Raw genomic sequence first — 19,375 nt, forward strand, 5'->3', positions numbered from 1 at the left:
AGAATCCTAGCATCAAAAAGTGCTAGTAGTTGTCTTCAACTTGCACTAGATGATACCAGGATCCAAAGTAAGCAAGAGTCAGATGAAGAAAAGTACTCCTCAGTACCCCAGTATCAAACTGTGATAACATTGAACTAGTCATCACAAGAAAGATACGAGAGAGCAGAGGAATAGTGTTACAAGTAGATGGTGTTGTAGGAAATGTAGAAGTGCTTTCTCTTCAAATCCTAGCATCATAAAGTGCTAGTGGCTTTCTACGCTTGCACAAGACGATACCAGGACTGGAAAGAAATTTGGAACTTGTGAGAAATGGAGCTTCTTGGAATAAGAACTACTGGATGGCAGTTGTGAAGGACTGCTTTGAACCCCAGCATCTGGATGCTAGTTGTTATAATTCACAAGCACAATCAGATACTCGGATACGTGGCAATGTTAGATTGTGAGGATGGAGTGGACGAGAGGGACATTTCCTTACCCCAGTATCATACTGTGATAGCACATGCCAATGGCCATCACGGGAATGATACCAGAGAAGAGAAATTTGCTGGTGATCTCTTGCTTGTAGACTGTAAGGCTTGGTCTAGGGATGTGGCCAATGCTAACCAAGAATCCTAGCATCAAAAAGTGCTAGTAGTTGTCTTGCACTAGATGATACCAGGATCCAAAGTAAGCAAGAGTCAGATGAAAAGGTACTCCTCAGTACCCCAGTATCAAACTGTGATAACATTGAACTAGTCACCACAAGAAAGATACGAGAGAACAGAGGAATAGTGTTACAAGTAGATGGTGTTGTAGGAAATGTAGAAGTGCTTTCTCTTCAAATCCTAGCATCATAAAGTGCTAGTGGCTTTCTACACTTGCACAAGACGATACCAGGACTGGAAAGAAATTTGGAACTTGTGAGAAATGGAGTTTCTTGGAATAAGAACTACTGGATGGCAGTTGTGAAGGACTGCTTTGAACCCCAGCATCTGGAAGTGCTAGTTGTTATAATTCACAAGCACAATCAGATACTCGGATACGTGGCAATGTTAGGTTGTGAGGATGGAGTGGACGAGAGGGACACTTCCTTACCCCAGTATCATACTGTGATAGCACATGCCAATGGCCATCACGGGAATGATACCAGAGAAGAGAAATTTGCTTGTGATCTCTTGCTTGTAGACTGTAAGGCTTGGTCTAGGGATGTTGCCAATGCTAACCAAGAATCCTAGCATCAAAAAGTGCTAGTAGTTGTCTTCAACTTGCACTAGATGATACCAGGATCCAAAGTAAGCAAGAGTCAGATGAAGAAAAGTACTCCCCAGTACCCCAGTATCAAACTGTGATAACATTGAACTAGTCGTCACAAGAAAGATACGAGAGAACAGAGGAATAGTGTTACAAGTAGATGCTGTTGTAGGAAATGTAGAAGTGCTTTCTCTTCAAATCCTAGCATCATAAAGTGCTAGTGGCTTTCTACACTTGCACAAGACGATACCAGGACTGGAAAGAAATTTGGAACTTGTGAGAAATGGAGCTTCTTGGAATAAGAACTACTGGATGGCAGTTGTGAAGGACTGCTTTGAACCCCAGCATCTGGAAGTGCTAGTTGTTATAATTCACAAGCACAATCAGATACTCGGATACGTGGCAATGTTAGATTGTGAGGATGGAGTGGACGAGAGGGACATTTCCTTACCCCAGTATCATACTGTGATAGCACATGCCAATGGCCATCACGGGAATGATACCAGAGAAGAGAAATTTGCTGGTGATCTCTTGCTTGTAGACTGTAAGGCTTGGTCTAGGGATGTGGCCAATGCTAACCAAGAATCCTAGCATCAAAAAGTGCTAGTAGTTGTCTTGCACTAGATGATACCAGGATCCAAAGTAAGCAAGAGTCAGATGAAGAAAAGTACTCCTCAGTACCCCAGTATCAAACTGTGATAACATTGAACTAGTCACCACAAGAAAGATACGAGAGAACAGAGGAATAGTGTTACAAGTAGATGGTGTTGTAGGAAATGTAGAAGTGCTTTCTCTTCAAATCCTAGCATCATAAAGTGCTAGTGGCTTTCTACACTTGCACAAGACGATACCAGGACTGGAAAGAAATTTGGAACTTGTGAGAAATGGAGTTTCTTGGAATAAGAACTACTGGATGGCAGTTGTGAAGGACTGCTTTGAACCCCAGCATCTGGAAGTGCTAGTTGTTATAATTCACAAGCACAATCAGATACTCGGATACGTGGCAATGTTAGGTTGTGAGGATGGAGTGGACGAGAGGGACACTTCCTTACCCCAGTATCATACTGTGATAGCACATGCCAATGGCCATCACGGGAATGATACCAGAGAAGAGAAATTTGCTTGTGATCTCTTGCTTGTAGACTGCAAGGCTTGGTCTAGGGATGTTGCCAATGCTAACCAAGAATCCTAGCATCAAAAAGTGCTAGTAGTTGTCTTCAACTTGCACTAGATGATACCAGGATCCAAAGTAAGCAAGAGTCAGATGAAGAAAAGTACTCCTCAGTACCCCAGTATCAAACTGTGATAACATTGAACTAGTCATCACAAGAAAGATACGAGAGAACAGAGGAATAGTGTTACAAGTAGATGCTGTTGTAGGAAATGTAGAAGTGCTTTCTCTTCAAATCCTAGCATCATAAAGTGCTAGTGGCTTTCTTCACTTGCACAAGACGATACCAGGACTGGAAAGAAATTTGGAACTTGTGAGAAATGGAGCTTCTTGGAATAAGAACTACTGGATGGCAGTTGTGAAGGACTGCTTTGAACCCCAGCATCTGGAAGTGCTAGTTGTTATAATTCACAAGCACAATCAGATACTCGGATACGTGGCAATGTTAGGTTGTGAGGATGGAGTGGACGAGAGGGACATTTCCTTACCCCAGTATCATACTGTGATAGCACATGCCAATGGCCATCACGGGAATGATACCAGAGAAGAGAAATTTGCTTGTGATCTCTTGCTTGTAGACTGTAAGGCTTGGTCTAATGATGTGGCCAATGCTAACCAAGAATCCTAGCATCAAAAAGTGCTAGTAGTTGTCTTCAACTTGCACTAGATGATACCAGGATCCAAAGTAAGCAAGAGTCAGATGAAGAAAAGTACTCCTCAGTACCCCAGTATCAAACTGTGATAACATTGAACTAGTCGTCACAAGAAAGATACGAGAGAGCAGAGGAATAGTGTTACAAGTAGATGCTGTTGTAGGAAATGTAGAAGTGCTTTCTCTTCAAATCCTAGCATCATAAAGTGCTAGTGGCTTTCTTCACTTGCACAAGACGATACCAGGACTGGAAAGAAATTTGGAACTTGTGAGAAATGGAGCTTCTTGGAATAAGAACTACTGGATGGCAGTTGTGAAGGACGGCTTTGAACCCCAGCATCTGGAAGTGCTAGTTGTTATAATTCACAAGCACAATCAGATACTCGGATACGTGGCAATGTTAGATTGTGAGGATGGAGTGGACGAGAGGGACATTTCCTTACCCCAGTATCATACTGTGATAGCACATGCCAATGGCCATCACGGGAATGATACCAGAGAAGAGAAATTTGCTTGTGATCTCTTGCTTGTAGACTGTAAGGCTTGGTCTAATGATGTGGCCAATGCTAACCAAGAATCCTAGCATCAAAAAGTGCTAGTAGTTGTCTTCAACTTGCACTAGATGATACCAGGATCCAAAGTAAGCAAGAGTCAGATGAAGAAAAGTACTCCTCAGTACCCCAGTATCAAACTGTGATAACATTGAACTAGTCATCACAAGAAAGATACGAGAGAGCAGAGGAATAGTGTTACAAGTAGATGCTGTTGTAGGAAATGTAGAAGTGCTTTCTCTTCAAATCCTAGCATCATAAAGTGCTAGTGGCTTTCTACACTTGCACAAGACGATAACAGGACTGGAAAGAAATTTGGAACTTGTGAGAAATGGAGCTTCTTGGAATAAGAACTACTGGATGGCAGTTGTGAAGGACTGCTTTGAACCCCAGCATCTGGATGCTAGTTGTTATAATTCACAAGCACAATCAGATACTCGGATACGTGGCAATGTTAGATTGTGAGGATGGAGTGGACGAGAGGGACATTTCCTTACCCCAGTATCATACTGTGATAGCACATGCCAATGGCCATCACGGGAATGATACCAGAGAAGAGAAATTTGCTGGTGATCTCTTGCTTGTAGACTGTAAGGCTTGGTCTAGGGATGTGGCCAATGCTAACCAAGAATCCTAGCATCAAAAAGTGCTAGTAGTTGTCTTGCACTAGATGATACCAGGATCCAAAGTAAGCAAGAGTCAGATGAAGAAAAGTACTCCTCAGTACCCCAGTATCAAACTGTGATAACATTGAACTAGTCACCACAAGAAAGATACGAGAGAACAGAGGAATAGTGTTACAAGTAGATGGTGTTGTAGGAAATGTAGAAGTGCTTTCTCTTCAAATCCTAGCATCATAAAGTGCTAGTGGCTTTCTACACTTGCACAAGACGATACCAGGACTGGAAAGAAATTTGGAACTTGTGAGAAATGGAGTTTCTTGGAATAAGAACTACTGGATGGCAGTTGTGAAGGACTGCTTTGAACCCCAGCATCTGGAAGTGCTAGTTGTTATAATTCACAAGCACAATCAGATACTCGGATACGTGGCAATGTTAGGTTGTGAGGATGGAGTGGACGAGAGGGACACTTCCTTACCCCAGTATCATACTGTGATAGCACATGCCAATGGCCATCACGGGAATGATACCAGAGAAGAGAAATTTGCTTGTGATCTCTTGCTTGTAGACTGTAAGGCTTGGTCTAGGGATGTGGCCAATACTAACAAGAATCCTAGCATCAAAAAGTGCTAGTAGTTGTCTTCAACTTGCACTAGATGATACCAGGATCCAAAGTAAGCAAGAGTCAGATGAAGAAAAGTACTCCCCAGTACCCCAGTATCAAACTGTGATAACATTGAACTAGTCATCACAAGAAAGATACGAGAGAACAGAGGAATAGTGTTACAAGTAGATGCTGTTGTAGGAAATGTAGAAGTGCTTTCTCTTCAAATCCTAGCATCATAAAGTGCTAGTGGCTTTCTACACTTGCACAAGACGATAACAGGACTGGAAAGAAATTTGGAACTTGTGAGAAATGGAGCTTCTTGGAATAAGAACTACTGGATGGCAGTTGTGAAGGACTGCTTTGAACCCCAGCATCTGGAAGTGCTAGTTGTTATAATTCACAAGCACAATCAGATACTCGGATACGTGGCAATGTTAGATTGTGAGGATGGAGTGGACGAGAGGGACACTTCCTTACCCCAGTATCATACTGTGATAGCACATGCCAATGGCCATCACGGGAATGATACCAGAGAAGAGAAATTTGCTTGTGATCTCTTGCTTGTAGACTGTAAGGTTTGGTCTAGGGATGTTGCCAATACTAACAAGAATCCTAGCATCAAAAAGTGCTAGTAGTTGTCTTCAACTTGCACTAGATGATACCAGGATCCAAAGTAAGCAAGAGTCAGATGAAGAAAAGTACTCCTCAGTACCCCAGTATCAAACTGTGATAACATTGAACTAGTCACCACAAGAAAGATACGAGAGAACAGAGGAATAGTGTTACAAGTAGATGGTGTTGTAGGAAATGTAGAAGTGCTTTCTCTTCAAATCCTAGCATCATAAAGTGCTAGTGGCTTTCTACACTTGCACAAGACGATACCAGGACTGGAAAGAAATTTGGAACTTGTGAGAAATGGAGTTTCTTGGAATAAGAACTACTGGATGGCAGTTGTGAAGGACTGCTTTGAACCCCAGCATCTGGAAGTGCTAGTTGTTATAATTCACAAGCACAATCAGATACTCGGATACGTGGCAATGTAAGATTGTGAGGATGGAGTGGACGAGAGGGACACTTCCTTACCCCAGTATCATACTGTGATAGCACATGCCAATGGCCATCACGGGAATGATACCAGAGAAGAGAAATTTGCTTGTGATCTCTTGCTTGTAGACTGTAAGGTTTGGTCTAGGGATGTTGCCAATACTAACAAGAATCCTAGCATCAAAAAGTGCTAGTAGTTGTCTTCAACTTGCACTAGATGATACCAGGATCCAAAGTAAGCAAGAGTCAGATGAAGAAAGTACTCCCCCGTACCCCAGTATCAAACTGTGATAACATTGAACTAGTCATCACAAGAAAGATACGAGAGAACAGAGGAATAGTGTTACAAGTAGATGCTGTTGTAGGAAATGTAGAAGTGCTTTCTCTTCAAATCCTAGCATCATAAAGTGCTAGTGGCTTTCTACACTTGCACCAGACGATACCGGGACTGGAAAGAAATTTGGAACTTGTGAGAAATGGAGCTTCTTGGAATAAGAACTACTGGATGGCAGTTGTGAAGGACTGCTTTGAACCCCAGCATCTGGAAGTGCTAGTTGTTATAATTCACAAGCACAATCAGATACTCGGATACGTGGCAATGTTAGATTGTGAGGATGGAGTGGACGAGAGGGACACTTCCTTACCCCAGTATCATACTGTGATAGCACATGCCAATGGCCATCACGGGAATGATACCAGAGAAGAGAAATTTGCTTGTGATCTCTTGCTTGTAGACTGCAAGGCTTGGTCTAGGGATGTTGCCAATGCTAACCAAGAATCCTAGCATCAAAAAGTGCTAGTAGTTGTCTTCAACTTGCACTAGATGATACCAGGATCCAAAGTAAGCAAGAGTCAGATGAAGAAAAGTACTCCTCAGTACCCCAGTATCAAACTGTGATAACATTGAACTAGTCACCACAAGAAAGATACGAGAGAACAGAGGAATAGTGTTACAAGTAGATGGTGTTGTAGGAAATGTAGAAGTGCTTTCTCTTCAAATCCTAGCATCATAAAGTGCTAGTGGCTTTCTACACTTGCACAAGACGATACCAGGACTGGAAAGAAATTTGGAACTTGTGAGAAATGGAGCTTCTTGGAATAAGAACTACTGGATGGCAGTTGTGAAGGACTGCTTTGAACCCCAGCATCTGGAAGTGCTAGTTGTTATAATTCACAAGCACAATCAGATACTCGGGTACGTGGCAATGTTAGATTGTGAGGATGGAGTGGACGAGAGGGACACTTCCTTACCCCAGTATCATACTGTGATAGCACATGCCAATGGCCATCACGGGAATGATACCAGAGAAGAGAAATTTGCTTGTGATCTCTTGCTTGTAGACTGTAAGGCTTGGTCTAGGGATGTTGCCAATGCTAACCAAGAATCCTAGCATCAAAAAGTGCTAGTAGTTGTCTTCAACTTGCACTAGATGATACCAGGATCCAAAGTAAGGAAGAGTCAGATGAAGAAAAGTACTCCTCAGTACCCCAGTATCAAACTGTGATAACATTGAACTAGTCGTCACAAGAAAGATACGAGAGAGCAGAGGAAGTGTTTCAAGTAGATGGTGTTGTAGGAAATGTAGAAGTGCTTTCTCTTCAAATCCTAGCATCATAAAGTGCTAGTGGCTTTCTACACTTGCACAAGACGATACCAGGACTGGAAAGAAATTTGGAACTTGTGAGAAATGGAGCTTCTTGGAATAAGAACTACTGGATGGCAGTTGTGAAGGACTGCTTTGAACCCCAGCATCTGGAAGTGCTAGTTGTTATAATTCACAAGCACAATCAGATACTCGGATACGTGGCAATGTTAGATTGTGAGGATGGAGTGGACGAGAGGGACACTTCCTTACCCCAGTATCATACTGTGATAGCACATGCCAATGGCCATCACGGGAATGATACCAGAGAAGAGAAATTTGCTTGTGATCTCTTGCTTGTAGACTGCAAGGCTTGGTCTAGGGATGTTGCCAATGCTAACCAAGAATCCTAGCATCAAAAAGTGCTAGTAGTTGTCTTCAACTTGCACTAGATGATACCAGGATCCAAAGTAAGCAAGAGTCAGATGAAGAAAAGTACTCCTCAGTACCCCAGTATCAAACTGTGATAACATTGAACTAGTCACCACAAGAAAGATACGAGAGAGCAGAGGAATAGTGTTACAAGTAGATGGTGTTGTAGGAAATGTAGAAGTGCTTTCTCTTCAAATCCTAGCATCATAAAGTGCTAGTGGCTTTCTACACTTGCACAAGACGATACCAGGACTGGAAAGAAATTTGGAACTTGTGAGAAATGGAGCTTCTTGGAATAAGAACTACTGGATGGCAGTTGTGAAGGACTGCTTTGAACCCCAGCATCTGGAAGTGCTAGTTGTTATAATTCACAAGCACAATCAGATACTCGGATACGTGGCAATGTAAGATTGTGAGGATGGAGTGGACGAGAGGGACACTTCCTTACCCCAGTATCATACTGTGATAGCACATGCCAATGGCCATCACGGGAATGATACCAGAGAAGAGAAATTTGCTTGTGATCTCTTGCTTGTAGACTGTAAGGCTTGGTCTAGGGATGTTGCCAATGCTAACCAAGAATCCTAGCATCAAAAAGTGCTAGTAGCTGTCTTCAACTTGCACTAGATGATACCAGGATCCAAAGTAAGCAAGAGTCAGATGAAGAAAAGTACTCCTCAGTACCCCAGTATCAAACTGTGATAACATTGAACTAGTCATCACAAGAAAGATACGAGAGAACAGAGGAATAGTGTTACAAGTAGATGCTGTTGTAGGAAATGTAGAAGTGCTTTCTCTTCAAATCCTAGCATCATAAAGTGCTAGTGGCTTTCTACACTTGCACAAGACGATAACAGGACTGGAAAGAAATTTGGAACTTGTGAGAAATGGAGCTTCTTGGAATAAGAACTACTGGATGCCAGTTGTGAAGGACTGCTTTGAACCCCAGCATCTGGAAGTGCTAGTTGTTATAATTCACAAGCACAATCAGATACTCGGATACGTGGCAATGTTAGATTGTGAGGATGGAGTGGACGAGAGGGACACTTCCTTACCCCAGTATCATACTGTGATAGCACATGCCAATGGCCATCACGGGAATGATACCAGAGAAGAGAAATTTGCTTGTGATCTCTTGCTTGTAGACTGTAAGGCTTGGTCTAGGGATGTTGCCAATACTAACAAGAATCCTAGCATCAAAAAGTGCTAGTAGTTGTCTTCAACTTGCACTAGATGATACCAGGATCCAAAGTAAGCAAGAGTCAGATGAAGAAAAGTACTCCCCAGTACCCCAGTATCAAACTGTGATAACATTGAACTAGTCATCACAAGAAAGATACGAGAGAACAGAGGAATAGTGTTACAAGTAGATGCTGTTGTAGGAAATGTAGAAGTGCTTTCTCTTCAAATCCTAGCATCATAAAGTGCTAGTGGCTTTCTACACTTGCACCAGACGATACCAGGACTGGAAAGAAATTTGGAACTTGTGAGAAATGGAGCTTCTTGGAATAAGAACTACTGGATGGCAGTTGTGAAGGACTGCTTTGAACCCCAGCACCTGGAAGTGCTAGTTGTTATAATTCACAAGCACAATCAGATACTCGGATACGTGGCAATGTTAGATTGTGAGGATGGAGTGGACGAGAGGGACACTTCCTTACCCCAGTATCATACTGTGATAGCACATGCCAATGGCCATCACGGGAATGATACCAGAGAAGAGAAATTTGCTTGTGATCTCTTGCTTGTAGACTGTAAGGCTTGGTCTAGGGATGCTGCCAATACTAACAAGAATCCTAGCATCAAAAAGTGCTAGTAGTTGTCTTCAACTTGCACTAGATGATACCAGGATCCAAAGTAAGCAGGTCAGAAGAAGAAAAGTACTCCCAAGTACCCCAGTATCAAACTGTGATAACATTGAACTAGTCATCACAAGAAAGATACGAGAGAACAGAGGAATAGTGTTACAAGTAGATGGTGTTGTAGGAAATGTAGAAGTGCTTTCTCTTCAAATCCTAGCATCATAAAGTGCTAGTGGCTTTCTACACTTGCACAAGACGATACGAGGACTGGAAAGAAATTTGGAACTTGTGAGAAATGGAGCTTCTTGGAATAAGAACTACTGGATGTCAGTTGTGAAGGACTGCTTTGAATCCCAGCATCTGGAAGTGCTAGTTGTTATAATTCACAAGCACAATCAGATACTCGGATACGTGGCAATGTTAGATTGTGAGGATGGAGTGGACGAGAGGGACACTTCCTTACCCCAGTATGAAATTGTGATAGCACATGCCAATGGCCATCACGGGAATGATACCAGAGAAGAGAAATTTGCTTGTGATCTCTTGCTTGTAGACTGTTAGGCTTGGTCTAGGGATGTTGCCAATGCTAACCAAGAATCCTAGCATCAAAAAGTGCTAGTAGTTGTCTTCAACTTGCACTAGATGATACCAGGATCCAAAGTAAGCAGGTCAGAAGAAGAAAAGTACTCCCAAGTACCCCAGTATCAAACTGTGATAACATTGAACTAGTCATCACAAGAAAGATACGAGAGAACAGAGGAATAGTGTTACAAGTAGATGGTGTTGTAGGAAATGTAGAAGTGCTTTCTCTTCAAATCCTAGCATCATAAAGTGCTAGTGGCTTTCTACACTTGAACAAGACGATACCAGGACTGGAAAGAAATTTGGAACTTGTGAGAAATGGAGCTTCTTGGAATAAGAACCACTGGATGCCAGTTGTGAAGGACTGCTTTGAACCCCAGCATCTGGAAGTGCTAGTTGTTATAATTCACAAGCACAATCAGATACTCGGATACGTGGCAATGTTAGATTGTGAGGATGGAGTGGACGAGAGGGACACTTCCTTTCCCCAGTATCATACTGTGATAGCACATGCCAATGGCCATCACGGGAATGATACCAGAGAAGAGAAATTTGCTTGTGATCTCTTGCTTGTAAGGGTTGGTCTAAGATGTGGCCAATGCTAACCAAGAATCCTAGCATCAAAAAGTGCTAGTAGTTGTCTTCAACTTGCACTAGATGATACCAGGATCCAAAGTAAGCAGGTCAGAAGAAGAAAAGTACTCCCCTAGTAGTTGTCTTTTACTAGATCCAAAGTAAGCAAGAGTAAGCACAATCAGATTCTCGAATAGTCAGATAATTCTAACATTGTATTTTGAAGAAGAAAAACTTGCAATAGTGCCAAATTTCTGAATTTCTTACTATTCCCATTTGAATTTACTAGCAGTAATGGTTGAGGATGTGAACTTCTTCGTGATATGCACATGAAATTATATTGATTAATAAAATCCCTACCTTATACAATTACTGAAGTAGTTAAAATTCTTAAATCTGTGCACACCACCTTCTATGCTTGCTCCTGTTGCTCTGTGTTAGCTTGTACATGACTTGGTGCCAGTGTAGGCTGAACTGTTGTCAGATGGTGGCAGAGAGTGAACTGAGTTGCCAACCCACTCCCAGACCCTATATACCCAGGGGCTGACATTGAGTTGTCACCCAACCTGGGCCCTGATGGGTATTGCTCAGTGTGCTGGAGTTGTGACAGTGGAGTAGGGCAGAATAGGGGCCAAATAGGGTCCTTGTAAGGGGCAGAATGTGTTGTGACAGCACACCACAGTACACATAGGAGCAAGCTGCCCCAGCTTGTTAACGAGCTGACAGTATGTCCTCAACAGGGTGGCTGGGCCATTGTCTTGACTAATTAGTGTATGTGGACTGCCCTTACAAGGTATTGTCTGGGTTAATCAGGTTAAACTGGGTCCTCCAAGAAGGTATTGTCACTGGGATGAGGCTCACAGAATCACATCTCCAGGCTTGTGGGCAGGGAGTGGTACAATTCTCAGACAACACTGGCTCATCTCCAGGCTTGTGGGCAGGGGCTGTTGTTTCAGACAACTACCAAACAACAGGTCTCTGTTTAGGTGGCACTGTTTAGGTGGTTTAAGCTACAATGGGAAATATTTTTAAGATTTAGATTAGGACTGGCTTGTCTGTTGGAGGAGGTGGTGAAATGGTTAATGGATGTTTGTGTACTCAAGTACTGTTACAGTGTTTGTGCTACAGCATGTGGTGAAATTGATGTCTTTGGAAAACAGATGAAACATTAATTTCAGAAATATAATTTTAAACACATTAAATGGCTTGGCCGGGCCCGTGTGCGAAATACGCTGCAGTCGGAAAGCGCACGTAAAATCTCCAATATAAGTAAGTTTATTAATGTAAATGTATGCTTTAAACAATATATATGTATGTTCAATTAACATATTGCATATGTTATAAAAAAATCCATTCCTATAACTTTCACAACTACTGTACTCTTTACACCAAATTGAATCTGTTTTGGCAGATTTCCAGTTTGTTTTTTTATTAAAAGTATTACACACGGCATGTAGAATACAAGTAGTTAACATCAATAACATGATAAATAAGAAACAATAAGTCTGGATGGTTAAAATTTCATTCATGATTTTTTTATGGTGATTGTATTTTTTAAATGATGAACATTAATATGTTGCATGTAGAAATTAGCACCAAAGATAAATTGTTGGAAAATTCCTACAACCAGGGTAAACATTTTATTGATTATTTTTCTCTCTATGTAAAATCTGATTGAAAATGGTAGCTCTTTTACATAATGAGTGCACTGGTTCTACCTATGAGTTGTGCTCTTTGTGTTATTTTTTGCTCTGTAGGTAAATTCTTTCACAAAGTTGTTTATAATAACAACTGAACATATTGTGAAATCTGTCTGCATATGTGAAAGTCAGCCAAGCTCCAACCATGCAGCAAAGCAACAGGGACAATGACAACACAGACTGCTAATTCAGTCATTAAAATATAAAATATTTATTTACAAAAGGAAAGATACTGTAAATGTTGTTTACTTCTTGGATGGGATGAAGACAGATCCCCATAAGCCAGTGATTTTAGTGATGGATGGGTTTAGCAAGCAGATTAGCTTGGGTGATGATAGGCTATAGGTCTTCTACAGGGGGATGGGTTTAGTCTGTGTTGTTTATTTAACTAGTTGGTTAATCCTAATATTCTGCTTGTACAGTAGCTGTGGTGTAAGCAGCCAGTCAGCCTCAGTCTGTAATTGTACACACAGTGTCTTGAAAAGCTTCATTGTGCGTAGAACAAACTTAAATATGTCTCTAGGTATTTACAACAGTTATTATGGATGAAGAGTACTAAGTCCTTTTTGTAGATATTTAAAAAACACACATACCCTATGATTTCATTGTGTTTGAACATTAAAGAAAATGCAAAAAAATGTTAAGTAGATTTTACTGTCCTAAGAGCTCTTGAGATGAATATGTTTCATAAGATATTATTAAATGAATCACCCTCTCTAAGGATTGCAACTTACCGATATTGGTCATGACTTGATCTGTCTGTAACTACCACAACACAAATGTATGTACCTTTATATTGGGTATTATCTTGCTTGATATCTTCTCTGACATGTTGAATATATTTCTCAGTGGTGTCTGCCAGATTCTATGTTAAATATATTACCTGAGACAGAAGCTGATCCACTTAATGACATCAGGAACACCAATATACAGTGGCACAGTCATCATGTCCTGCTAGCTGCCTATGATGGTCTGATAGTGGAACTACGGTGTATAATGTCAGGGCTTTATGAAGGACTTTTATTGACTAGCTATGTTTCACGGTTGTTTGTGAGCCTGAACACCCTGGTCATAAAATAGATTGGTTACTTGATGTTAGATAATGCCTTACTATGGTGCGCCTCTACACCATTTGTTCCCTGGTAGAATCAGCATCCCACATTTTTAAAAAATATATTTGAGTGTTTGTTTTAGTTTAAATTCCAATTTTAGGGAAAAAAAACAAAAACAACACAGTCTTGTAACTGTGGAATTCATTTTTAACTCTTGCCAAACTTTGAGATAATTTTTTGTTTTATTCATGGATGACAAATGCATGAAAATAATTTGTAAATAGAATATATTTTTGTTTTACAATTAATGTGTAAACAATGTATAGTATGTATGAAAGGGTAATCTTGGAACATAAAGAATCTTTTGAAGTCCTAACATCTGGTTTTGACAAATGAGTCTGTCCTAAATATAAATCATCTGCTGTTTTTTACATCATTTTGTATTTTTATTACAAGAGCTTTCTTTTAAAGGCATTTACCTAAAGCATAACCTGACATCTTTAAGAAAAGTGTATAAGTCTTCAAATTATAAAAAAATGTTTTGGGGATTCATTTCTTCATCATAAAAATGTTATCAAATTCATCATTTGCACGAAGAATACACTGGTTCTGCTATCTATAGCTTTTTAAGTTTTTTCTCTCAGATTGTATATTTGAATGTTAGGACATATTGTGATAAAATGTTTGCATCAGACATGCAGGCATGTGGAAGTCAGACAAGCCCTGGCCATGTGATAGAGGAACAGGGACAGTGACAACACAGACCATACAGACTGCTAATTCAGTCATTAAAATATAAAATATTTATTTACAATAGAAAAGATATTGTAAATGTTGTTTACTTCTTGGATGGGATGAAGACAGATCCCCATAAGCCAGTGATTGTAGTGATGGACATGTTTAACAAGCAGATTAGCTTGGGTGATGATAGGCTATAGGTCTTCTACAGGGGGATGGGTTTAGTCTGTATTGTTTATTTAACTAGTTGGTTAATCCTAATATTCTGCTTGTACAGTAGCTGTGGTGTAAGCAGCCAGTCAGCTTCAGTCTGTAATTATACACACAGTGTCTTGTTAAGTTTAGATATTTTTCCAGGTATGTACGACAATTGTTTGTGATGAAGACTACTAGACCCTTTCCTAATGTTTTGTTTAAAATAAATACTATAACTGTGTGTGAACATTTAGGGAATTGCACACAAATGTTTTATTCATGTTAGACGTTTTACCTGTAATGTTAAGCTGTTAATGATAGGATATTGTAAGATAAATGGGATTTGGTAAAAGCCATGTTGACTAGCAGGTAGATGTTATTGTCCTAAGTACTAATTGTTAGATAAGCATTATTTAGAAGTTGACGGATGACAAAGTAGACACAATTTATGGACAACAACTCCTTGCTTGACAACGGTATAACGGATCTGTACCGAAACAGCGCCTTCACAGTAATTGAAGAAGTTGTTATCCATAAATTGTGTCTACTTTGTCCTGAGAACTGTTAAATATATTTCATGTTATTATTTTACGAATCAGCCGTTTCAAGGATCGCAACTTACCGATACTGGTCATTACTTGGTCTTCAGTCTGTGGGTACCACATCTCAAGTGGAAGGGAGGGTTCTTTTATATTGGGTATGATAGCTTGATAACTTTTCTTCTGACAGGTGTTGAATATATTTAGGGGTGTAGTACTGCCGCCAACCTGATACCTTCAGAAGCGTGATTTGTATCAGTGACGGCAATATGCACAGCACAGTCTACATCACTGCATCTGTGCTGCTAGTTTCTTATGATGGCCTGATACAGGAGCTGAGATGTATAGTGTCAGGACTTTTATGAACTAGCCATGTTTTATTGACTAGCCATGTTTCACAGTTGCCTGTAAACCTGAATACCCTGAGTTAAGTCATAAACTAGATTTGCTAATTGGTGTTAGATAATGACTTCCTTTAGTGCTTACTTTAACCAAACTTTTCTTCCTATGTTTTTTTTATTTACTTTCTTAAATTTAATTTTAATTTTAATTTAAGGAAAGTAGATAAACCATAATCTTTTGACTGGGATTCATTTTCAACTCTTGCAGCTGTTATGACATAAAATGAAAAAAATATGTACCTCTGGTGTAGTTAAAACAAATATTTTCATAAAGAAAAGAAGATGCAATTGATTGGTAAACTGCTAGTCTGGTTCCTATAGTATTTGTATGTTCCCGCCTGCAGGGCCTGTCGATAAATGTGCTTAACTGAAAAATATGAACATCAGTCTGACTGTGATAGAAGACGGTAGTGATCATCTATCCCAATCAGTAAAACAAGAATAGCATAAACAGAGAGAAAGATAGAAGAAATAGAAATAGGTTATCAAATATAAATTATGTATGCCGGCAAAGTATGTCTCAGAATTTAAAAGACATCATGAATTGTTTGGTGGACACAGAAAGCCCACATTTCTATTTTTGATAATGAACCGGTCCTAAATTTTGGAAAAAAGTTAAAAATATGCGATTAATGCTGTTACAAATGAAGTTTTATTTCTTCAGCTGCCAGCATCACATTATGTTGTGTGTATCCCGCATCTTTCTTTACTTGATCCCTTTGGGTAAAATGTGTGACGCCCATTGCTGGTGCCCCAGTCATCATAATGCTGGAATATTGCTAAATATGGTCTAAACCATACCCACTCACTCTCTACTTGATAAGATAACCACTTAAAAAGTCAAGCCAAACTTCACTTCTGTCAACAGTTATTGTTCACTGATGCCTTTTTTAAAAACTTTATTTGAAAATGATAAACTTAGATAATTATTCCAGCCTCGCATTTTTTAAATGTTGGCAAAAAAATCGAATAATGAATATATTGTGTTCTGCTGTGATTGATTGAAAATACACTTGATTTTATATCAAAAGGATTCTTTATAGACATTTACCTGAAATTTTACCTGACAATTCTTTACCTCGTGTCATTTTGACCAAGGTTTTTTTTTATTATTTTGAATTTTATTTCAAAGAAGAAATTTGTGAGAAGTGTATGGTGTGGATGTAGTCATACTAAATTTCTATATAGTTTACCACATATACATGCTATATGCTTTGTGTCCTCTCGATGACCATGTCCTCTGTCATTTGAAAAGATTTAAATGCAATGGAGGAAACTAGTCCTAATTTACAAAAAATGCTATTATTTCACTTTTAATTGTTTAACTACCCAATTGATCTCATGTTTACTGCAGCATCTTTGATAAATATCATCAATAAATTAATAACATGAATTGTTAAACACAAGTTATATGATATCACAGCTTGATGTTACGCCTGTGATAACCTGTGAATTTCATATGGGGTTCACAAGGCTCAAACACTTCCTCTAAAACAGCCTCGTCTATTGCCAGGCATGGAAATTATTTTAATTATCAGAACCCTAAATGGTCATTGATGAGTTTATTGCTTCCTGTTGATCTCTCAGTCCACGTGTATCAGGAAACAGTTGGGTCTATGTTGAACCAGGGGCGGCTGTACAACAGGAGCTAGGTTAATTAGCTGTAATAACAGCAGCAATTAGCACAGGCCTTGTGTTCCTCCTTCAGAAAGCTAGATTGATAATTGCCAGACTTGGACATCAGAGTATATTCTTCATTAAGCCAGACATATTACTTCTATCATGCCATCTTCACTTCAGACTTTCTTCCTACGAAAGTAGGCTGACATGCCATGGTATCACTGGATTACTGACCCGTGAAGACTGGGGTAGAATAGGTCTTCAGCAACCAATGCTTGCCGTAAAAGGCGACTATGCTTGTCATAAGAGGTGATTAATGGAATCAGGTGGTCAGGCTCACTGACTTGTTGATGCAAGTCATCATATCCCAATTGCGTGGGTCGATGTTCATTATGTCAATTACTGTATTGTCTGGTGCAAACTTGATTATTTACAGACTGCCGTCATATAGCTGTAATATTGCTGAGTGCAACATTAAACAACAAACAACAACATTAAACAACAAACAAAAAAACAAATTGTCTGTTGCAGAAGTATTGCCATATGACTTGTAAATATTCCTGAAATTAAACACTCTCCATTGTTTACCTGACATCAATATTTGTTAAAGGCTTGGTTAAAATATTGATTTAGTAAAGGTGCAATATTTGGTGGGAATATGCATGTGATAATTGTCTTTATTACCCATAGGGTTAGAAATAACCGAGTTCATAATAATTGTTTATGCAAGTGCAAATATCACTTCACACCAGTGTACATTGTTGACGTCATGTGAATCTTATTGTGACATACGGTTGGAATGATGTCATACTTGAACCAACGTCATAGCAGAAGATTGTTGATGTCATTTGACAATGGTGGTTTTCGAAGATGATGGTCGGGGCAATTTGCTAAACAGGGACTCAAAGTTTAAGAAATAATGGTAATATTGATATTACTCTCACATGTGTGTAGTACTGATTTTATGAAACTCCTTCTCGATCAGGAAATTCTAACACTCAAGTTGTAAAATCTGTATGGTACTCTTGCTTGTTTAATAATCTCTATGTATTTTATGTGAAGTAAGCATAGTTGGTTTGCTCTTTCTTTATTGAACAAGGGACCATTCATTGATGTGTAATGTTTCAGGGTGGGAGTGTGCAGTGTTTCCGTCAGGAGTGTCAGTCTAAGTGCAGCCACCCAGCCCGAGACAATGGCTGCTGCCCTGAATGTCTGGACTGTCTGTACGAGGGTGTGATTCACAAGGACATGGCGTCCTTCGTGTCTGACGTGGATCCCTGCCAGCAGTGTACATGCATGGTAGGTAACCGTGTAACCCTGCAATGGACATTTAGGAGAGTTCTAAATGAGAAGTCATGTATTTACTTGTTGTCAGGGGAATAGCATGTTTTTTTCTGTTTTTGTTTTCAATCATTAAGACAACCATAGTCTGACAATCATTTGTTTGTGCGTAGGTAGTATCATCTGTCAGACAATCAAATGTCAGTGTTTATGTGTTGTCAAGGAGACAGTATCATCTGTCAGACAATGATATGTCAATGTTAATGTGTTGTCAGGGAGGTAGTATCATCCGTCAGACAATCATATGTCAGTGTTTATGTGTTGTCAGGGAGGTAGTATCATCTGTCAGACAATGACATGTCAGTGTTTATGTGTTGTCAGGGAGGTAGTATCATCTGTCAGACAATGAGATGTCAATGTTGGTGTGTTGTCAGGGAGGTAGTATCATCTGTCAGACAATGACATGTTAGTGTTTATGTGTTGTCAGGGAGGTAGTATCATCTGTCAGACAATGACATGTCAATGTTAATGTGTTGTCAGGGAGGTAGCATCATCCGTCAGACAATCATATGTCAGCGTTTATGTGTTGTCAGGGAGGTAGTATCATCTGTCAGACAATGACATGTCAGTGTTTATGTGTTGTCAGGGAGGTAGTATCATCTGTCAGACAATGACATGTTAGTGTTTATGTGTTGTCAGGGAGGTAGTATTATCTGTCAGACAATGACATGTCAATGTTGGTGTGTTGTCAGGGAGGTAGTATCATCTGTCAGACAATCAAATGTCAGTGTTTATGTGTTGTCAAGGAGACAGTATCATCTGTCAGACAATGATATGTCAATGTTAATGTGTTGTCAGGGAGGTAGTATCATCCGTCAGACAATCATATGTCAGTGTTTATTTGTTGTCAGGGAGGTAGTATCATCTGTCAGACAATCATATGTCAGTGTTTATGTGTTGTCAGGGAGGTAGTATCATCTGTCAGACAATGACATGTCAGTG

At 39.7% G+C, this 19,375-nt stretch overlaps 1 protein-coding gene across 1 annotated transcript in view; it reads left to right on the plus strand.

Annotated features, from left to right (window-relative positions):
• Positions 1-19,375, plus strand: part of LOC124122861 — a 196,455-nt gene that overhangs the window by 154,684 nt on the left and 22,396 nt on the right. The window contains exon 39 of the mRNA XM_048383500.1: positions 18,221-18,391. Coding sequence (XP_048239457.1) covers positions 18,221-18,391 — 171 coding nt within the window. The remainder of the gene's footprint in view (positions 1-18,220; positions 18,392-19,375) is intronic.

This window comes from Haliotis rufescens, unplaced genomic scaffold (genome assembly GCF_023055435.1).
Source record: "Haliotis rufescens isolate VD_foot unplaced genomic scaffold, xgHalRufe1.0.p SCAF_49, whole genome shotgun sequence".
NCBI classification, from domain to species: domain Eukaryota; kingdom Metazoa; phylum Mollusca; class Gastropoda; order Lepetellida; family Haliotidae; genus Haliotis; species Haliotis rufescens.